Genomic DNA, 23,668 nt, shown 5'->3' on the forward strand with positions numbered 1-23,668 from the left:
TTCAGGTGTCTTTCAAGGCTGATTTACAGAATGGCATTTGATTCTCACAAGAGGCTAATGTGGAAGATAAAGACAGCACAAGGAGTGACATATAATAGTGCAGGAACTGCTCAAGCACTAAGCTCACCACCCATCATACATAATTAAGAGTATATAGTATATACTTATATATAATATAAAAGTCATCCAAGATTAATTTCTGCTATAGATCTATGCTTACAGGCAAATCAACTACGAATAACAATATGATACAAATAACTAGCTTTTATTTGTTGGTTTGCATTCTTACCATAAAATTTAACTTAATATACAGAAATTCTGTGCTGAAGGAAATTCCTATAGAGAGTTCCTAGCAGTGTTTCTAAGAGCTAACTTACAGCATCTGTAGGTGGAAACTATTTCTTAAAGCTAACAAGGAAAATGATAATGAAAAAACTCAGTCACCCAAATATGGAGGCCCTAAGAAGTCTTCCAATTAAGTCTTTAAGCTGGCACTCAAGGGGAATTGCTTAAGAGTTGTCTTTGTTAATTGTCCTTTATACTGGAAGTGGTTTCACCTGTGAAGAATAGGTTAGAAACCTCGGAATGTTTGATGTAGCACAAACACAATTTAACACTACAAGGAGCAGAGGGTCTGCTGTGTGGGGCGGTCCTTAGTACTACAGGGAGTTAAGGGCTTTTGGCAGGCTATGCGAGCTGTTGAGGAACCTCTCCTGGCACATGGGATGAGTAATATGCTCTACTGCTATTTTAATTTTTTCTTTCTGGATTTTGAGGTTTTTTTGAAGTACAGTGTTTAGGATATGATTTTCAGAAATTTTCTGTAAAAGGTTATTCTCGGTGTAATCAGAAGCTCACATTCTTTCTTATGTGTTTTTTCTTAAAGGAATGTTAAAGTAGAATTCATTGTGTGGGCCAAGATTCTTGGCTTTGGCTCCTGCTTCTTGCTTCTTGATGTTGTTTAGGCAATGTGAAGACATGGGAAAGTGTCTTCAAAAGCAATATTATGTGTAGAAGCCCTTGGTAGGGAATGAAGCTGTCTTTACCCTCCCCTCTTGGATGAAGGGGTTGGGAGAATGATCACAGGATGCTCAGGCTGACACTACTTTCCACAGCAGAGGCTGTCTGCAAAGGTGACCCTGTGCACCTTACACCATTGGAAAGGTAGGGGAAATAAATTTTTGATAGCGGGTTTGTGTCTTCTTTTGTTGTGTAGTGGGAAGAGTTTAAGTTCAAGGTCTTTGGTTGTGCACGTTTTTTGTTTATTTAGGAATATTTTGCTAAAGATAGTTCCAGCTTTTTTTTTTGAGGTTAAGTACCGATGTCAGAAAGCTGCTCATGGATTTCTAAGCTTTGCTACTATAGATGTTTTTTCAGTACCTCAACTTTTGCTTTTTTGTGAACTTCTCAATTTTGAAACAGCAGGACTGTTAGAAATCTGAACATAGAGGAAAGAACAGCTTCTTTTAAAAATGATTGTGGAAGAAGTCCTTTGAGGAATACTCTCAGCTCAGGCCTGAGTTTTACTACGAGGCTGCTTTGTAGATCTTTATGATTGTTCAGGTCACCCAGTAAACAGTTTTAAATATTTCTTATTTCTCCTTTGTGAAGGAATTTTATAGATTAAAGAAAAGGAAAATCAACATGACTAGGATCTAGATACCTCTTTCTATGCTGATTTTTTGTTAAAGAATTTTATTCTGAATTCTAGTTCATGAACAATGTGGATTTATCTGTACATTAAGTGAAACAGTTTATTCTTGAAAAGTAGGGTAGGCGGTTAACTGAGCCACCACTACTAATTTATATACGTAGCCATATAATATTTAACTAGTCAGGCTAGTCTGCTCTGAATTGTTCAGTCAGGTAAGTTTGATTTGCTTCATCCAAGCAATGCAAAGCAGCTGGAGCATGAAAGTTCTTCAGAACCATTATTTTTAAAAAACCCCACAACTTTATTCTGATAACTCAGATTTATAATGCAAGTGCAGATTGCCTTTTGACTCATTAGAGATCCATGGATGATTCTTCTGAGTCTTCGGCTATGAATATGTTGTATTTTTATCTGCCAAGAATGTAGTTGTGTTGATGGTGATCCTGTACCTGCAAGATGTCTCTGAGCTTGTGTAATTAGGCAGCCTACTAGCTATTGCAAGACTCATGCGGTATTGGTCTAATCTGTCTCTGCTTTCAGTGAAAATTGGATTTTATGTGTTTTTAGCAGGGTTTTTTAAAACTAGGTGTAGTTGTGTTTTGGTTTGTTTGGTTTTTTTTTTTTTTACCTGAACATGATGCTCTTCACAAAAAGGATAATTCAGTCATTATTAACTTATTATCTGTGTTCACTTTTTGTTCTGCATTGTTCTATTTTCTGTGGGTTTTGTAAACGTGCCATATTTGTGTATATATGTGTTCATTGTTTAATGAGCGGTACTAGTGCATATATACAGATATATGTATATATCTTCCTGCTCTCAGGGCTATGTCCTGCATCTGATATGCTCATTTAACGAAGCTTAATGAGCGTTGCATATTTATGCCATTTCAACCATGGTACATTGTCCTTGTGGAGGCCGTTTTGAATTTGAAGAACAGTATCCTTGCCAAGGACATTAGTTGGCTGTAACTGATGAAGAAGTCAGCTGGCTAAATGTACTTTTACCTCTTGGTGCCACTGTGAATAGGACCTTTTTGCTCTATGCTTTTCCTCTCTTGGATTTAGCTTTCCAGTTACCACTGATGAGACCAAACCCATACATTTCATGCTGATCAATATAATTTAGCTACTTTGATATAATTTAGCTATTATGGCATGAATTCACTGCAGTTCTACAAGCTTCATTTAAATTCTATTTGTATTTTTCACTATATAAAGAAAACAGTTCCAAAATAAAACCCATTTTTAATAGAAGCCCCAATCTGTTTGTTAAAACATTTAAAAAACAAAACAAACAAAAATTGCAGTGAAATCCATGCCTTACTGTTGTATATTTTAATTAAAAAGTTATTGACATTTTTCTCTCTGTATCTGTTATGACATCATTGCTGGATGGAATGGTTAATACTAGCATCATTTGTTGAAGTTCTCCAGTAAAATCTTATTAGACTTCTGGTTGTTTCTAACTAAACAGGTATGCAGGTGACACATCATATCTTTGTGATGTGTTACCAGATACTTGTTGCTTTCTATGAAAATTTTGGGCTTTGGAATCCAGTCTTATCAATTAACTAAAACAGCTATTGAAATATCTTGACAATGTTGGTAATAAAAGCCATCCATCTCTATCTTCTTTTATGACAAGGTTTAATGTGGGTTCATGACTTATTGATTTTCACCATGAAATATACAGGAATATTCAATATTGTGCTTCTCATCTCATAAAATAGGCAAAGCTGAAGTGAGTCTCTGTTTAAATTAGACATGCTGATATTTTAGCTCTCTAATAGAGCAGTTCCTTGGAATGTTGTGATGTATGGAGTAAGCTCACCAGCAATTCTTTAATCAAGACTAGTATCCCTGATTGTAAGTATCTCCCTGTCTGCATTTTTTAGGGCTACGAAACCTTATAGTTGTACCTTTATGTTGTTTCTCCCAAAGCCTACTAAAGTTACTGTTCCCACTGACTTTGACTTTTGGATCAGGCCCTTCCTTACCTGTAAAATAGTGCAAGTATTTTTGGTTTGGATGTATTTGTGGCTATCTGAAATGGACCCTAGACACTTACATTTCCATGAAAGATGGGTAACCAACAAAACAGAAGTGTGATGATTTCTGTATTTTTAAGACCTTTCTTTTCCTCTTTTGAAATGTTTAAAATGTGTGTGTCTTTTATGAGTATCTCATCAATTATCAGACCTTTCTAAATGTGCTTTTTATGAACTCTATATAAAAGAAAGGAATATATATTTTCAGCTTCTACCATTTCCATTTCTGCTACTTTACTAACCCATTATTTAGCTTCTCAGTAGATTTAATGAGGAATTATTTAAAGCATTCACAGAAACCATTTGAGAAATAACTTAAACACATCATGATATAGAAAGTGTGAAAAAGCCTACAGACCTGACAAGAAACCTCTTAATGTTCTTAGTCTGTAACTGGAGAAAAATGCATTTCACTGATTTTGTTAATGACTAGGTATTATTATTTTTTTTTAAATTATTCTTAATATGAGCTACAGTAAAGGGCAAGTCTGGGATATAGCTTCATCACTACACTTTGGGCTAGCAGTCACATTACCACTGGAGAACATGGAGTGATGGGGGAATAGCTCTCTAGGTTGGAGGTAATTCAAGTCTGAAAGAAAGTAGAAATCAAGTCATGCAGAATAAGGAAATAAGGGGGAAAAATACTCCATATAGTGTAGCTGTTGTGTAGATGAAAGAACTCACTAGAACATAGCAAAGAAACCTGACATGTTCTGGAAAACCACTGAATCAGTGACCTACTAAACCATGTCTGTCTGTGTTATGTGTCAGGTAGTGCATGAAGTTGTTAGTGATGCTTCATGAGTTGGTTTGTGGAAATTGCCAAGACAGATAGCATTTCTCTAAATGCGATAAGAAAATGGTAATTAAATCCCCTACCTGTTCCAATAAGCTCAATCACCAGCTCTTATTCCCGAGAAGCATTTAACAGAAGGCACTCTGTTGTGTTTACTCTGTCTGACCTTGTCCTGAAGGTAAAGAGCTGAGAGGAGGAGGAGCGGGAGGTGGCCTGTGTCAGGAGCTTGGGAGTGGAGGAACAGTGGGACGTTCCCAGGCCACCATTGCAAGAAAAAGAATGGACATGTTGCAAAATGGAGTGGTTTGGACCGTGGAGATGACAGGAGATGAGGATTTTAAATGCATCCTACTGCTGGCTTATTGCATCTTGGTGCAATATGTAGATATTGCTGATGCCTCCAGCTCTGTGTGCAAATGGGGGTTCAGTAGCATGCTTGTATCTCTTAACCTTTATTCTTCAAATAAGTTTTGAGAAGACTAAGAAATAAGTAATGGAAAAATTCATTGTTGTTGAAACTTCTCCAACAACAATAATCTAAGACACCAAGTTTCTCTGAATATTAAGCTTAAGATATGAGTTACCTGGATGTTTGCAAGCCTTGACATAGGAATTTCACATTAAATCAGCTTTACCATGAAGTAAGCCAAAACTGATACTTGGCTGATAACTTTGTCTATCTCCAATCAACAATCCATTATTCAGTTTAATGGGAACAGAGGTGAAATTCAGAGAGGGGAAAACCCAGAGAATGGGTACTGGAAAAATGTCCATGCACCAGCTAACTTGTGCCTGGTGAAGTTTATTAGGCTGCCTGCGTGCTAGCTGTGCCAGAGTGGGGCTGGCTCTCACAGAGCTGTACGATGGCTCTGTACCATGGCTCAGTCCTCCTGCGCTGCTCGTTTTGCTCCCAGGCCAGGACAACCTGAGTCAGTCCTGCTCCGAGAGCGCTGGGATTAAGGCGGCCAGCCAGGCTCCGCGTGGAACCCATGTGGTTGCTCCACCGTAGTCCTCTCCTTCCAGGGACAGCCCACAGAAACACAGAGCTGCACCCGGTTTGCAGCTGACAGACTGACCAGCTGGGGCTCTGCCTAGGGCAAAGGTAACTGTGTTATTTCCAGACCCAAGCTGACCCTGGAAGCAGGAGAAGGGAGAGACTCTTCTAATCTTTGACCTCTACCATTGTTCATGCTTTTTTCCGAAGGTAAGCCATGGCTGTCCTCTCACCAGCTGTTCTTCGTAATGACCATTACCACTTAAAGTTCCTCTTGGCCTTAAGGAAGGTCAAAGTTTTCTTGGCATCCATTAGAAAAACAGAGATAAATTATAAGTGAAACTAGCTAGTCAAATAATAGTATAATGTCCCCATCACCCCTGGATATAAACAGTTTTGGGACTCTTCTTATCCTGTCAGATTACAGTGTGAAAGCATCTCTACAGATCTCAACTCAGCAAGGTGGGCAGGTGTTTTAGTACCCTCTGCCCCGTTCTTCTTGACATCTCGCGTCTGTCTTTTGGGTTTGGAAGTTTTCCTTGTTCCCCACCTTTGAGTAGAGAGGATTGATTTATTGTCTTTGTAGGACTTCCTGTGTGATGCAACGTTTCTGCCTCTGCACAAGACTACCGATTTGTTCTTTGCCCAATACTTTTGACTGATGCTATTAACCATTCATTCTTTCCCAATAGATTGACCTCTTGGGGGAAGAAAACAATTCATTAACATATAAATGGAGACAGCTTCTCTTCAAGTAAATTGTCAATAATATCTTTGTAGACATGTTATCAAATTCCTCCAACTTTATGGAGCAAGTTCAGTTGATGTTGGGTAGCATGACACAAAGTGAGATCACTTGAAAAACTTTAGCTAGGAAAGAAGGACTTTCTGTTGGCCTGGAGTGGTCAACATGGTGCTAAGGAGAGTTTGTTTTAAAAGACTGAAAAAGCCTCAATCTCACAATTTGTCCTAAGAGTTTCTTGACAGCTTTTCTTTTATCAAGAACAGATTTTCCCCCATGTTTTTCATATCAGAAATACCAAATACGTAACAGTACCTGTAAAAAAAAAAAAAGCTTGATTGGTTTGTTGTTTGACACTCAATTTTACCCTTTCAGATAAAAGGGAAAAAAGCTCTCCATTGATTAACTGAACTAGATGCAGTTAAAAGTAGGTTATATATCAGTTACTCATTCACAGCATGCCCCAATGCTTATCTTGGGATTCTTACTAGTCTCTGTCTTTGATAGCACTGTGTAGAGATTAGTAATTTACTGAGTGTCAAAATGTGCTGAAATGTTCCATTGCAGTATGCTAGGCCCTGAGCAGGTGGGACTGAAAATGCTTGCACATAGGTTTTTCACTGAGGACATTGCTGATGTCAACAGAAGGCATGCCCATCTCTCAGACACTAATAACCCAGTTAAGCAGGCCTGTGTTGATTGGAGTCACCCAGTTCACAGACTGGGGGGCAGAGCACACCTTGTGACATGAGGGAAATGCTTTGTTTCTGTGGCTGAGCCAAAGGGAAGCACAGGAAAATACATTTTTTTTTTTTTGGTGAGATTTGCTCTCAGCAGATAATTTATAGCAGCACATTTAGTCCTCATATGAGCAGACATAGCTTCTCTGATCTTGGTATTTTTAATGCTCTTGCATCAGGAGCTGATTAGCCTGATTAGGACTAGGCATTAGATTCCAAAGGAAAACCAGCACTGGCTAATCTGTGAGCGAGGAAATCTCTGAGCCCTTTATACCACCATTGCCAGTGAATGTCTTAAATATTAAGAACTGGAAAATTGGAACAGGCCTAACGTATAGTATGAGTCAAGCCTCAAAGCTCCAACAGATGCAGTGGTGATAGTGACACAGGACTCTGTACAGGCTCAAGTCCTGCTGAATTCAGTGAAAACTGGCGTATGAATTTTTGTGTACAATAGCTCCTCTTTGCCTTTTGTGGTTGAAATGGTCACTGAACTTCATTTCTTGGTTATAGGTTCACAGAATCATGAAAGGACTCTGAAGAGATCAGCCAGCATCCACCCCTACCCCTGGCCCCCAGCAGTTTATTTTCTCACAGCAAGTGGAGATGATGGAGAAATAAGATAGTTTGTATTTAATAACTTTATTAATCATTTTGTTGGTTGTGGTCTCGGAAGACATACCAAAAAGTCTAATTTGTGTCTGTTCCCCAAGTGTCTTCTACACAAATAACTAACTGTCCTTTCACTCTGTAGCTTGACTGACACTCCCCGAGATTTGAAAAACACTTGGAACAGGGTTCTTCCAATGTAATTTTTTTTATTTATTTTTATTTTTTAGTAAAAGAGAGCATGTCTTTCTCACCTTGTCATTATGGTATGTGACATTGACCACAGAATCAGTAAAGACATCTTTGAAACTTATAACCTTCAGCAGAGTGTTTCAGAAAGAAATATTTACTTGGTAGAGGCAGGAGTTCCTTAGTAGAAAGGAAGGACCGAATGTTGTCTGCTAGTTCACCTTTAAACACAACATAACAAGACGTCATTTTATGATTGTCATGACGTTAGAGACTAGCGTTATAAACCCTCCAAAATACTTAAAAGGATTGAATATAGAAGGAATAAAGTTAGCTCTCACACAGCTACTTGGACAGAAGTAGATAAGAGCTTCTTTGAATTTGAAACGTGTATATGTAAGCCATATGCATTCTGCTTAGCTCTTTCATAGCATAATCAAAAACTTCACTCCTGGAGGATGTAGGAGGACAATTCAGCCATTTTAAGTCATGTGGATCACTAGATTTCATGCTGGTGTGTGAGCCAAATTGTGTGATGCCAGGTAGAACTGTTGTTTCATATGAAGTCGAGGGATTTTCCTCACATCAAATAGTTATTATCCAGCTTGCATAATGCTTGCAGAATCTGGTGCTCCATTCACGCATTCTGCCAAACCTAGTAGATGAAGAGGCATCATAGAATATTTGCAGGATGTTTGAGATATTAGAGTAGGATCATAAATTGGGCATTTGCGTTGTTCTGGAAAAGCCTGTCAGAACAATTTCTTCTGTATTTATGAAACCTGTCCGCACCTTTTCATCACACAGTATTCTGTTCTGTATTCCTTTTTTCACTGACTACCTTCTATAAGCTGTCAGCAATGACTTTGCTTTGGACTTCTGCAAACTAGTTTGTGTAGCATAAGACGTTACTTTTTTTTTAACAATCATTTTCCGTCTGCAGTTAGCCTGCTCTGTCTGTCTCCCCAGACACCTTTTCTTTTAATTTAGCTTTGTGCAGAAATGACCCTTCTATTCGTGGCTCAAATATATTGCAGACTCTTGCACTTCTCTGCTAAAAGACGTGCCGAGGACTGTAGTGACCATCCTGGTAAATGAGAGAATGGCATGGTAGCCTTTCTCATTCCATTTCTGCTTCCTGACGCAATGGTGCCAGCACTGGCTGTGCATATTTTTTTTTCTGATGTAGATACCCCTGCACTTGAAAATAGGTTCAAACCCCTCCCTTGGCTGAAGCAGGAAGAAACTAGTGATTTGGGTACACTTGTTTCCACCCACTGGAGGTCAGCACAGATCTTCATAGGAAGTAGGAAGAAGCACTCTGGGCCTGTATGACAGGGAAATGTTACGGTAGTGGATATGATGCTCAGTGTTGCTAGGAAGGTGTGTTGCTCTGCATTGTACCTGATGTCATCTCAAGGCTCTTGACAGCAAATTACTTGTGCGTTCTTCCACTTGATTGAGATAAAGAAAGAATAGAAGTGGAGTTTGGAAAACATCTACATTGTAAAGAGAAATTATTACTGGTGTTGAGCTTTAAGTAGCAACCAACTGAAAAAAACCCAGAATCAAATTCTTTACAAGTATGTGAAGTCCAGTTCTCTCATTTTTAAGGTTCAGGGGAAAGTAACTCCTTTCCACTGAAGAGTCAGGTTGAGAATCAGGTTGAAGCAGTCAGAGAGGATGATAGGTCTGCAAACCCTGCTGGAGACAAAGTAATCTCCTGTAGTTTTCCAGATGGTCAGAATTTCACCCATAGATTTTAATGTTCGAAGGGACCCTGATGACTCTATTGTCTGACAATCTGAATCACACAGGCAGTGGAATGAAAGGTCAGACTGCTGTGGGGAAAATGAGCAAATCTTGAGATCTAGAAATCTTCGTAGAAGCTAGTGAGATAGAAAGCAGGCTTGTCTTGTTCAACTACTTTCATAAAGTCCCATAAATATTATTGAGTTTAAAGCTGTCTTCATATTCCAAATGTCACAGTAAAAATGTAGCAACAAAGGATTATTTGGGTTTACTGTTACTTAGTAATTTAAGAACTAGAATACAGCTTTGCAAGTGATTAATGTGGAAAATGCTTTGGCAGAGAACTGATAAAATAACCTACACAGAACAGTGAAATCAACTGTATCAAGTCCTCCCTTTTCCCTGCAAAAAACAATCTCACAAGCACTATTCAGAAGTTGCAAAGACTTTTCTCAAAGTTGCAAGCTTTTTCTCAAAGGCCATAATAACATGGCATCTGTAATTGTTGTTATATGGGTGTAAGTTCTCTGGAGAAATTTTGAGTAGCTTTATTGACACTTTTTATATTAGATGTAAGCAAAACAACTTCATCACCAGCAGAAGAATGAGAAGTACAAGGTTTAAACCAGATCCTGAATACAGCCCATTATTGTTGTCTGTTTAAACAAAAATTTGCCGATGCTAAGGGAAGACAAACAGAAAAATGTCTCCACTGCTGCTTCTGAAAAGAAAAAAAAAGGCAACAACTAATGTTATTACTATCAGAAAAAAAGGTGTTTCTGTCAGATAAGGAATCAAGAACACATTCCTCACTAAATCTCTCCATCAGATGCATAGCCTGTGTACTACAGTTACTAACCCCTTGCTCTGTAATCTCTCTGTATATATGTCTAATTTATCAGTTTCTTGTAGATTGTCAGCAGCCTGCTGCCTCCATACCGCCACACGGCTCACAACTAGCCAGGGGGCCAGATTGCCAGACTGTCAGGTAAACTTAACTAACTCTCTTCTCTTTGCACATAGCTGCATGCACGTCTGCAACTCCTCTCCTCTTCCTTATACAAAAGCTCTTCCCTACACTTTTTCACTAACAGCAAACTTTTAACAACTTGAGGAACAGTGATAATTTCTGCAGTGACAGTGCAAACATGAATCACAGCATTCACACACTTATATCTGTGCAAAAAACTGGAAAATAATGCCAAGTTGGATCTTGCAGTCCTCATTTGGTCTTTTGATGCAGACAGTTTCTTAACGATGCCAGGATAATAATGGTTTTAATTTGTTGCTAGATAAATTTCCGTAAATGGGGGACTTTTATTAATTTTAGGGGTAGATGTAGGCTTCTCTCTTTGTAAGGTGGTATTTTAAAGGCATTTGTGAGATTTTAGCAGAAAGCTCTCCCTGACCTGAAAACTCGGACTCACCATAGTTGGTTCTTAATCTTGTTGTTAAAAGTAAACTCCTGGTGTCCTTGCTTGTAGGTGGTGCAAAGGCTAAATCACGCTTCTGAGATGGTTGAGTTAATCAAGGCACAAAGACAAACCAAAGCAAAAAGAGATTACCATACTTTTCTTTATCTGTTCACGGTATATTCTGTGCATATATCCACTTATGCCTATACTCTCATTTGGAATAGGTTACATTATTTTTAGATGTTAGCCTGATCTGTAGTGACCAAGTTGATCTATAGCCCTACATACAATGAATTTATTCCCCGCCCAGCGCTGAACTTCACGGGCGTGTAAGTCTGCAGTGGTGCCCACGGGGGAATGGGTGTGCTACAGCTTTCAGACTGCACATCAGGCATTGCTGAGTACTAGTTCTGTGAGTCACAGGGGATCTCTCAGTGGCCTTGGAGCAGCCGCTTCATTTGTGCCTTTCTTTTATTGCCTATACAGTGAGCGGCTGCGTGGTGCTTAGTGGCTGGCTGGGGTTAAACCATGGCAGGGTATTACAAAATTTTTACTGAGAATCTGGTGAAAGCTCATTATAACTGATAAGTACCAATTACTGGTTTGCAGTTTGGAGTTTTACAGCACTGAAAAAAAAGTTACTAGTTCCATTTAAAATCCTTAAAATCCCCATCAAGTGGTTTCTGCTGTATTTTAGATGTTACAACAATTTGAGAATATCATTAGGTGCTTTGAATACATGGAAGTTTAACGCCAGCAAGTCTTATTTTAACCCTATTTAATTTACCATCACAAACCCAAAGCCTATTCTGTTCCCTCCAGAGCAACTGTCCTGGTGGAGAATATACTCTAATATCATCCTTCTCTAAAGGCTAACAAACAATTGCTCCTGCTATTTTGAACATTCTTACCAGAATGGAAGACCTAACTGATCTAGTCCTGCTATACATTTGTCTGCAAGCGTTATCTTGTTCTGCTAACAAACCCACAGAAAGGGATAAGGTCCAAAGGAACGTCTCAGGCTTTTCTGTTTTATCCCCAAATTCTTCCTCGGTTAGGAAGACCTCATTAGCTACAACCAGAACTGGAAGTATTGTTCCAGAGGCCTTTCTTGCCGTGTTTCCAAATCAAAACCATGGTATATGGAAAACAATAATAATTAAAAATATGGTTAACATTTTGAAAAAGTCAGATCAGTCATCCCACAAACAACACACAGCTGTATACTTAGCTAAACTATTGAATTTCAAATTACTATGGGCTTTTACCACTAGATTGATACCCTTCTGGTGAAGTGAAAACAACACACTATTTTTGATATATTAACACTGTTGCCTGTCTTGTCTCAGCCGCGTAGCTGCACAGCCTCATAAAGCAGTGAAGCATATCTACAGATTTAACACAGGTCAGCATGATGGCATAAGTTGCTGAGTGCTTTAAATAAAGTAATTGAAATCTGGAGTAAAATTTGAAGGCATTTAAAGAACCAGGTAGACTTATTGAGGTTCAGATTTTCTAAATCCAGCAGAGGAGGAAGACAGGAGCTTGTATTGCCCTTCCTCATCTTCTGAGAGTCCCTCCTGGTATGGCACATATGCTTTCAATCAAATGGTCATGCCAAACAAGGCAGATTAAAGCTCTGCCCAGCCCTGAAGTCACCCATTTTGAGCATGAGGTATGCTTGTTTATCTTGCAGTAATGTGACCTCTCAGTGGCATTTCACCCCGGATTAAACAATAGCTTGTTAAGACTTATAATTCACACAGATGTTTTCCGCATCCTGCAATATGCCTAATCATGTTCAAATGAGTTAATGTGCCTGACCATACCACAGATAGATTCACCCTGAACTTTAACATCAAATACAGAGTTTTCCCTCATCCATTATCTATACTGAATCTTAAGTGGGACTTGTGTAACTCTGAGTTTTCTAGTAATTGTGATTCCAGTGCATAGGCTTTGGTGAATCTCACTGGATAAGCTATGAACAGATTCAAGCCAAATGAAACTCTGGGACACCTCTAGTCAATGTATTTAGCTATACATCTGTCTGTCTCTCTGCTTAATTCTGCATATTTCAGCTGGAACCTGATTTGGAGAATCTTAAGAATCTTAAGAAACTTTTCTAAAGAGATTTTTTTTAAGTAAACTGATGCAACAATGCATGAAAGTCTTGCTCTGCCTTCCACGCATCACCTTAATTTCTAGGTCCAGGAGTGTGGGGCAAGCAACCAAATCTAGGCCTACCCTGAAAATTACTGTTCACCCTTCCTAGCATCTGTAGCTACCTGTCTGATGGACTATATTGGACAAGACTAAAATATTGCCATCATCCAATATTAAAAAGAGCGTGTCTGTCTCTGGAACGTATTCAGGTTTCTGCTGAATGCAGTGAAAACCTCATTTTCGTTATCAGAGGCCAAACTCTAGACCAAAGTTATCTGTTAATAAAAACAAAAAACAAACCCCAAAAACCTGATACTGCAAATGAAATTAATATTAATTTTTAGTAAGAAATAATGCTTTTATTTCATATAAAATAGGAAATAAATTTAAAGTAAGGTAAAATATTACTGCATGCAAGATGGTTGCATTCTGAAAATATCACTGGTCTGTTTATATTTTCCATTGCTGACTTGTTAAAGTTACAATCAGTGCCAGACAATATTGCATGCGAATGGCATCTTTAAGACAGAGAACAGAGTACTTACTAACACTGAAGGGCTTTGCATGCTATTTTCCAACTGATTTTAGAAATACATGATTAGCATTTTGAGTGCTGGGGAAAAGAAGAGCTGCTTAAAACCAGACAATAATACTAACACAAAAAATGACACAGACTTCATTCATTAACTGAATGAATAGATCCCTAAATGATCCTGGCCTTTAAGGAGAGGTTTACAAAAATGTCTGTTAAAATCAAATGTTTTAAAAGCTGCACATATCCCATAGGGGGAATGTAACAATGTTCTTCCTTATTCTCAGTTAATACTCAACAGCTTCAGCTTCTTCCATGTCTCTCTATTTCTTTGTGTTATTAATCTCACCTGCCATCCTCTACTGCCCGTGACTGTCTATGTGCCTGACAGCTCAGCTCCAGGACCTGCTGCCATGATCACCTATACTGCCATAAAAAGCACACTGAATCCCATGTGTCACTTGCTAATTCTGATGTAATTTTTGTTTATATACTGCTACAGTAATCTGCATTAATGAACTGGATGTATTGTGTTTCTGAAGAGAGGATGGTATAACAGTAGCATTTTAGGAAAAGATTCAAATCTACTGGGACTGCAAGTGATGGGTGTATATAAGTTGCTACGAAGGTGCCTGATGATCTTGTAAATTTTTTTCTCTTCCTAATGCCCCTAATATTTATAATTGGTTGAATGGGGAATGGTGAGACAAAGTTTTACATTTCTTCTGTGCATAGAAATGTGCTTATATTTCAAAGTGAGAAGAAATACAGAATTACTATGAAGAGAAAACGAATGTAATTCTACGCACAGTGCTTTCTAATCTGAGCGTGGTCTGGGATAGTTTGTATTACAGTATTTGCAGTCAGGGCTGACTTTGTACTGGAGGTCATGCCAAAACATTATTATGGTTGTGCATATTTGTGTAGAGGAGACTCTTATGTGTCTCAGAGAGGCCCTTTCCTCACCAGTCCTCTCCCTCAGAGCATGAGTATCTTGTGTTGCTTATTTTTAAAGCTGGGAAGGAAGCCCCAAAAGACAAACGCCTCTCTGCTAATGAGCAAGGAAAATGTCTGTTGAGTTTCTGTTCCTTTCTGACAGTTACAGAAGTCCTTTGAAAAAAGAAACGGGGCAGCGAGGGAGGAGAGTAAGGCAGTCTTTGTAGAGTAACACGACCACCTCCTTGTTTGTCTTCCCCAAATGTGATGTTAAAGTTCTAATTCACATTTATTTCTCTGAAGGACTTAAGCCTAGTGCTTCTCCTAAGCCTATCTTGAAAACAGGAGGTGTTGAAGCCAGGAGCTGGCTCTTGATGAGTGGAAAAGTTTGAGAGTAAATGGAGATCTTTTGGGTCCATCTGCAGTCACTCCTGATGCAGACTCATTTGAGTGGAGTAGGCAAAGATCTCACTCAGATCCCTCTTTAGATGCTGTGTCTTCATCTGTATGTGGCAGAATATGGCAGAAGAAAAGGATAGTTACAGTCATGGAAAGAATTACTTAGAGAAGATGGGTTTGGTGTCTTCTCAGAGTATTTGATTAAACAAGTTCAACTACTAAGCTTCAAGAAAATATTTTAGATGATTAAATATTTATGCCTAGGTGCTTAGGGTTAGACTAAATCTGTATGTAAACTGAGGAGTCATAGTCTGTAACACTAAACAGTTTGGGACTGACCTACTCGGGCAGCTGAGCACAAAACAAACCTTGTGAGGTCCTGAGCTTCTACAATCCACTCTCACCAGCCGTTTTGCAATCAAGAAACTCATCTTCAGGAGCACTAATGTGAAACATAATCTGACTTAAGACGTACAAGTCTATGATCTTCAAAGAAGCCCAGAGGTGCACAGACTGTAGCTCCTGCTGAGTTGTCATACCTGTGGATTTGTGGTCATAGTCTCCTAGACTTCTCTGATTTGAAAATGTGAACATTACCATCTACTTTCTTAATGGTGATGGTGCACACTTGTTTCTGGCTTCAAGTAAGCGCAATGTCATTTCTTTGTTTTCCTAAGTAAATGCTATATGTAGAACTACATTTTCAGGGGCAGATTTTCAAATACCTCTGGCATTTCAAATTGATTCATTTTCAGCAATAGACTAATTGCATTCCTTCAGCCAACACTCCAATAGTCTGTGCTGCAGAGATAATATGTAACAGCACGCTTTCTAAAGGAGAACGGAAAAGGCAAATTTTCTTGAATGCAGGGACATAAATGATTGTGCTTCATCATACATCACACTATTGAGCTTGGACTAACTTCAAGACTGTAGAACATCTGAAACATTAGGAAAAAAACTCTTCTCACACACATTAAAGAACTGGCTTTTGGGGTGGTTTTTATAAATTGCATTTACTTTCATTTTAGTTTGGTATCCTGTTTTGCCACATGCTTTCCTTGAAAGTTTAATGGCTGTCACTTAGCTTGACATTGGCAAGATGAGCTAAGTTCACCCTTTTAAATCAGGACAGGCCAAGGCTGAGGAATCCTACAGTACTCACTTAAGCTGTGTCCACATTACCTACTGCAGTGTAGCATAGGCTGCTGAGCTGCCTTTAAATGAGCAAACCTGATTATCCGAAGCTTTTCTAGCAGGAGCACCCTGGAACTCCGCACCAAGAAGCGGGTACGTTTGCGTTAGCTGCCCCTTATCTTTGGGCTGCCACTGCTAGGCTGCTACTCCAGCCCCACCTGATTTGCTGGGAGCTGGTTCAGACCTCTCTGCACTATATGACAGTGTACGCTATAAATGCACATTTAGAGGCTTAAGGAGTGAATGCTGTTATCAGACAAATTGTACGTGAAAAACAGTCAAATTACAAAAGTATACGACAGAATTGAAGAGGATTCAAACAGCGCAAAACCAAAGGAAAACAAAACACCCCCCCCCCACCCCTTTGGAAGTGTTGATTACAAAATATGTAATGCTTATGTTGCCTGATGAGGAAGGTTACACTGTATTTGTGTGAATGTACTAGTAAATAGGTCACATTCAGTAAGAGATCACATTTTCACAAAGTGACAAAACCCGCTTTCCAGACTGGCACCATCCTCCATTTCGAACAATTCGTCAGTTGCATATAGAAAATCTTTATTGCTCACAGAAAGATGGCACCTGTATTTTGTCATTCAAATTTGCTCCCCCATTTGCACATGCATTCATTTCTCTACACGGCATTTTTCATCAGAGCATGTAAACAGCAATTGTGTACATGAACTGGCAAGCAGGATATCTGTGCTACTTCGTCTGTGCATCCAGGTGTCACTGAGTGTGTGCGCGCTGAGGATTTTCTTTATGTATACTGTGTATCTGAGGATACAGGTTTAGAGATGAGGATTCATCCCCTTTTAAAGTTTGTTTCCAGCCCTGTACTATTTACGTGCATGTAAAAAGTTTGCCATGTATTTTAAGCACTCTTTCTCTTTTCTTTTTAATTTTCAGTCCTAATGCTCTTCCAGAAGAGCAGCCACATTCCAGCTCTCAGTGTGCCCCTCTCAACTGTCTCTCTAAGCCTCCTCCTTACCCCTAATCTTCATATGCAATGTAAGAGAAAATGCAAACGGAGTGGAGTTCATGCAACAAAGGTTGGGGTTGTTCCCAGCAAGCCGGTAGACAATCCTGCCTTGTTGCTGCATTGACAAGTCTGGATTCATATCCCCTGCTCTGGCGACTGAGGGAAGGTTGAGAAGAACAACACAAAGCACAGAGCCCAACCTATCAAGAAGACTTTTTATGGTTCCTCTGATTGTATTCAAACTTTGCTATCACAACTAAAGTGTAGTGAAATTTAACATCCTGACAAAAATGTTCCTCCCAGCTGCTTGGCTTTACCTCTGAAATAATGAGAGACTTAAGCCAATATTAAAAAAAGTATGTTACAAAAATCCTACCCTCACATCCTCTAAGTTCAGCCATAGGAACCAGTTCAAATTTCCTTTTGTCAGTAAGGGTGTGATATTTATTTCTTACTTTATTTGGACCAGAATTTTGTGTTTATAAAATAGTCTTTTTTTTTTTTTGAGAGAGAGTTGTATTTAATTGATTTTATTTTTAAAAAACAAGCAGAAATAGCTTAAGTGAAGAATGACTGTGTTAGTATTAAAAAGAGGCTTGTTGCATTGGCCAGTATATGGCCAATTTTTATTGCACAAAAATGTTAGAAGTGGGTTGAATTGGAATGTTAACATGACTGTGTATTTTGCTGCTGCACTGATATTGTTTATGCACTTGTTTTTTTGATTCCTATTACACTAGCTTCTGGTTTTCTTGTAGCTCTTCACTGAAAGATAATTATTAAGCCTAAGAAGGAGATGAAAGGATGATGTATTGATTTGTTTTCAGTTGTTTGCTTGCATTGTAATTATAATTTTGCATTTCAGACAAGTAGATGAATTGGTGCTGTTTTTTGAGGTTACTTTCTATTTGGTATCTGAGAAAGAAAATCTAAAACAAGTAAAATGCTGTGTGCTAATTAAAAACATTCTTTCCTCCCGCTCCCATATTCAGGATACTAGCTCGAGGCCTTACCGTGAAAGGCTAGTATGAATGGCGAAGTCATATGTAACTCATGTGAAGTATTCTGTGGCGAAAGTACTCATGCAGGTAGGGTTAATGGTGTGGATCAAAGTTAATAGGACTTTACTGTAGTGCATTTTTTCCTTGCCAAAAATCAACAGACACAGAACCTTAGCTCATGTCAGTTTATGACAAATACTCAGGTGATCTACGCTACGCAGACTCTATCGCAACAGTGCAGAGTGTTCCTAGTTAAAGATTCTTTCCTGTAAAAGCTGAGTAAGTCTGGGCTTTTTCTTAAAATGTAGTGAGTTTCAGAACAAAATCAAGGATAGAGGAATTTATTTTGCACAGTACCTGACAGCAGGGCAAGTGGCTAAGTATGGGGTCATGGTTCAGCATCTATGGGCTTCCCGTCTGGTCATCAGCTAGAAAAAAAGTCTGCAGTACTGCCTACCTGCCTACTTGTTGGTAACTAGCAGACTCCTTGCTTTGTCAGGTGGCCTTAATTTATTTACAGAAGAAAGGCTTAGATACTACCACATGTCTTTATTCCTTCTCTGCAGCATATGTATGACCTACAAGTGGGAAACACAGTACAGCCTAAGGTACAGACCAGCTGGGGAAAAAAATTGCTGCAGGTGTGGTTGGAATAATTCTTTCATATTCTGCCTGAATCTGAGAAAATGAAGTCAGTCTTCTGTTAGTAACAGTGCTTACCAAATGTTACGACACACAAAACATCAGCAGAGGAAAGAATCGGTGACCACTCAGTGTGCCTAACAAATCATTATTACCGTAGTACCAGTAACGAAGGTGCTGTAAATACAAATACTCTATGTCATCAACAATGTATGTCGTGTAACCTTGGCAAAGCAGCTGAGCTATTGTAACAAAACATTCAGAGTCAGGGGTGGAGAAAATGGGAATAAACTGATATCCAGTTCTGATCAGATCAAACAGATGACACTCGGCAGTGTTTCAACTTCGGTTTCCATGTGGTTCGCATGAGTCTTCTTGTATACATTTACATCACTATTCAGTATCATACTTAACCTACCTGTTGTCTTGTCATAGAAAAGTCAAGTGAAACCCTGTTCAACTCTATCACAATGTCTGACACTGAGATTAGCTGCTATTTTGATTTTTGCTTTTAAAAACCCAACATTTTGTCTGAGGCAAATGCTGCGTTCAACAAGCATCTCAAAATTCCTGACCTTGTCAGACTGGTGTATGAATATTGTACAGTGGCCATGTCTGTGTCCAACAAAGACAGCTACTGTATATTGTTAAGAAGAAAAAGAATTTGCATTGCACTTTGAATACAGTTACTGGAGGCTGCACTTGGAATAGTTTTTTCCTATTTTCATATCCAAATCAAATGCATTTTCCCCAAATTTAAGTTAAATTAAACAGAAATTCAGTGAAATATATTTCCTTTCTATACAGATACGAATTTATTGGAAAAAATGTTTTATCGGAACAGTTGTTTAGAAATGTATTTGTTTCCAGTTGTGATTTGCAGATCAGCTTTGAGAATTAGAAACGCTGTACTGGTATGTCCATGTGGATCAAGAGTTATGAAACAGCATCCAATGGTATAGAAATTGTGGCCCTGTTTTATAGAAATAAGTGGGTTTATTAAATTTTTTATTCTCTTAAGCTTTAAATTCTTCGTTTCTAAGTTTTCAATTTACATTTTTTTATATATAATAAAACTTAAGTGTTGGAAATGTAAGAGAACTAGAAACAAACCAACTTAAATGTACAAATGGCTGTAGTTATTGCATTGTAAGTTATAAAACTGTGTAGGTCCCTGGGACAACTTTTGTCAGTTAACCAGTACAAAATAAAGTATATATCTTGAACTTGAGATGATAAATTCTTCTTTATTATGTAGTGATTGGTAACATACACCTTTATGAGAAATTTTGTAGGAAATATTTACATGCAGACAATACCAGAAACAAAAGCCTGAATTTTTAAGGGTTGCAAAATACTGTATTTTGCCCATTTAAAATTAATTTATGATGTGTTGATACTTATTCTGATTTTTAAAGATTGAGAAAAACCAGCACATATATTTTGTAATGGTTGAGTATACTCAGAAAGTCTGGAATGTGTCCTACACAGTAAAGAAGAAATTCAAATCCTGCTCCCACTTTCGCATCTGAAATGCATCTTTCGTTCTCTGTGATGGCCTTGAAACTTCTTTGGATTTGGAATAGCCTGTTCAGTTCTGAGGCATTCTGGTTTGGGTTTTGTTTTCTGATGTAGTGAAAAAAAATATTGCTTTTTCAGTGACATGATCCACTTCTGGGAATCCAGTTTATAGGAAATGTGTGGGAAAAAAATAGGAAAAAAAATCAAATATAAGGGGAGAAAAAGTTGAATAGATAAATTGTAAAATGTAATAGTATGGAAAATATATTTTCTATCAGTCAGAAGATAAATGGAGGTTTTACAGAAGAGGAAATATTACCATTTTTCATGCTAATCGTATAGAAGTTTCTGCCTTTTAGGTGGAGGCAATAGTGTTATTCTTTCTGATTGATCTGATTGACAGGTTGGTATCTCTGTGCTTTCTCCATTCATGTTTTTCACAGTAAATTAATGTAATCATAGCTATACAGTAGGGTTCATAAAATGAAACTGTAATTAACGCTGCAAGTTTTAATGCCAAGGTGACTTTCAGTTTATTTTTTATTTTAAAAACTGTGAACTTGTTTAAGCCATTTGCCATATTTAAGTGTGAACAGAAAGGATATGTTATGAAATATAACCTCACTTATGATATATGACCTCACCTATGAAGGCTGCTCATGATAGTTATGTTGGAAATACTTAAGTAAGCTGTTAGTAAAATAAGACCCAGTCCTTACCACACTGGGAACGACACCCACGAGCCTGGGCCCTTATTTTGATACCAACCTTATCGTTCAGCGTGCGATGCCGAAGTCAGTAGTTGTGCTACCAATTCCACTATAGCTGGATTGATCATCATCATAAGGTATAGATTATATCAGCCCTTCTGAGGTCTGTTCCTTTCTTTGGCAGAAGATGCATATCCACTAAGGTTACAGTAAATTTCTTTCTTTTGTACTTCAGAAATCTTTGTTTGAGAACGGCAGGCACTGAAGTTTTACCTTTGAAGTATGATAATTGCTACAGTTACCTCTTTAAAATTTCCAGTCTTCACTTTTCTTCAGTTTTCCTTTGCTGTGTGTGCAGTGAGTCTGAAAGGGATATACAATATTCAGACTTTTTTAGCCATTAAGGGTTTTTTTAGTATAATTAAGCATCCTGTGGAAAAGAAACAAAAAGCAATTGCCTTTCGCCTTCAGGCACAAATGCATCTAAATATGCAATGTAAAATGTGTGCATGAGGTTCTTAACATCGTGTAGCTTTCCCATATCCATAACTGAGCTAGAACATTCTTATTTCTTGTGCGATCTGCATATTCCTCTTGCTAGAAAGGTAAAAGGACTATCACAGAGAGTCTGTATCTTTCTTTTGGAGGTGCATGGCTTAAATCCTTATTGGATTTTAATCTGTTTCCTGTGCAGTTCTTGAAAATACCCTTCATGAAATCTAATGGCAACCAAGTGACAAACTGATAAAAGGTAAAGGAAAAATCCTGTATTTCATGACTGGAGTTAATGTGCGGGCAGACTCTGGGTGATAGGGCCATGTGTTTCAAAAATGTCTTTCTATGAAGCTCTGTATTTGTTTTGATTATCATGATTTGCTGTAAAAGAAAGAGTGGAGAAGAGTGTATGTTTTTTCTCAGCATTAGTAATCTGAGTTAAACAGTTTTTATTAAGTATATGGTTATTTGATTTCAAAAATATTTTGGAAATCAATAAACACAAGCGATTGATAAAAGTTTTAAGTAGACTGGCTTGCTAGCTGAGTTGTTATTTTATCAGCTATGAAGAAGAAATAAGAGTAATCTAGCTTTTTTTTTTATCCTCCTGTTCACAGATATGGCTATGTGTGCTATGCCAGTGGATAAATTAAGTCCATTTTATTAGTTACTGCCCTATTGATTTTCAGCCCTGTGGTTTGACTGTTAAAGGGTTAATTAACTTGATCCTTTGTAAACAATTAAAAAAAAAAAGAAAACTGATGTTTTGTGACTTTTGTAATCTATTGAATGTTTCTGTTTGCATGATGTTCTGTATCTAACGAACCATACAGATTGCTGTGTTCCTTTCAAGAGTTTTAACATTGGTGGAGTTTGTGAGAAACACAAATTTGTATACTGTATGTTTACTGCTGTAATAACTCAGCTACTCCTATGTTGAATTGACATTATGTTGTCCTGCCTTCTTGGGGTTAAATGATGGAGTGTTTCTAGGTGGTGAAGAATATAAAAGTATATATGTTCATTTGCTAAAGACTGAATATTGGAAACTCTTCTTGTTGCTACTTTATGCTAAAAGCAAAAAAGTTAAATAATTCTTGTTTCCAAAAATGCATAATTTGTTTTTAAAATTGAAGTAATTCCCATGTTAACTCTTTCTTGTCCTTGTAGACAATCCTAGATTAATGCCTTGTGAGGGATTCATAAAGTCTGTGCTTGTACATGTGTAATATGATCATGCAGTCAAATGGTTGGGAAAAACACTCTAGTGCTGAAGAAAATAATTAAAAGAAGCCAATATACTGATTCTTACATCTTTATGTTCCAATTAAAATTACAGTGTAATGCATAACTGTTCCAGTGAATAAACTGGCCATTTTTGTTCATTTAATGCCATGCTGTCTGGTCTACTTCTGTTTACATCAGTTTGCAGTACGTTGGCTTAGATTATACTTTTACATTTATTTAGTTCTTAAAGAGCCATAATTGTAAGTTTAAAAGGTATTCAGACAGGAAATTGAGAAGGGAAATCAACAATAAAGGAAAAGGCAATCGGAATTAAAGCAAAGACGCTTCCTCTGTTTTCTGAGATTGAGGCAGATACTAAAATACTGATTCCCCATATAGTGTTTCCAACAGATTTGAGTAATCTCTGAAGTGCTGCAACATCTGCATAAAGCCTCAGTACAAGAACGCTTTATAAGATGCAAATCTCCACCCTCAGGGGATGTGGAAGCAAAGGAAGAGCTGAAGTCAGCATAAAATTAGCTTGGGAGTGCTGTGTACAGTACAGTGTACCATACCTGCTTTTTAAACTTAGAAACATCCTTTTCCCTTGTGGAAGAGCCTTGCTCTGACAGCGAGGGGGTCAAAATCCTTCCCCCGCAGCCAGTCCTGCAGTTGTCTGGGAGCTCGGCCCGGGCAGGCAGGTGGCTGCTGCAGCTCCTCCAGTGAACTTTGCTGCTCGCAGGGTCTCTGAGGGGTGGGTAGCAAATGTCCAGCTTTTAGAAATGGGCCAGGAAAAGGGAAGAGCCTGGAGGAAGGATTGCACCTCCAAGCCTGCTGCCATGTTTGACTCCATGGGAACTATTGGAGCGCTGGCTTTAATTTTGGCTGGCGAGGTGCTTTGGATTGTAACAGGAT

General features: G+C 38.2%; 1 protein-coding gene across 6 annotated transcripts in view; it reads left to right on the forward strand.

The window, feature by feature from the left end:
- BICD1 (BICD cargo adaptor 1) overlaps positions 1–22,916 on the forward strand; it is a 185,057-nt gene extending 162,141 nt beyond the window's left edge. For 2 of the 6 annotated variants that reach the window (XM_052790034.1, XM_052790028.1), the window contains one exon: positions 17,085–22,916. In XM_052790034.1, the coding sequence (XP_052645994.1) occupies positions 17,085–17,281 (197 nt within the window). In that variant the 3' untranslated portion in view covers positions 17,282–22,916. Of the gene's footprint in view, positions 1–10,432; positions 10,519–17,084 lie in introns of all 6 variants that reach the window. The other 4 variants (XM_052790035.1, XM_052790029.1, XM_052790030.1 and 1 more) reach the window with 4 other exon arrangements.
- The last annotated feature ends 752 nt before the right edge of the window (positions 22,917–23,668 follow it).

The sequence above is a fragment of the Harpia harpyja genome, chromosome 6 (assembly GCF_026419915.1).
Source record: "Harpia harpyja isolate bHarHar1 chromosome 6, bHarHar1 primary haplotype, whole genome shotgun sequence".
Lineage (NCBI taxonomy): Eukaryota > Metazoa > Chordata > Aves > Accipitriformes > Accipitridae > Harpia > Harpia harpyja.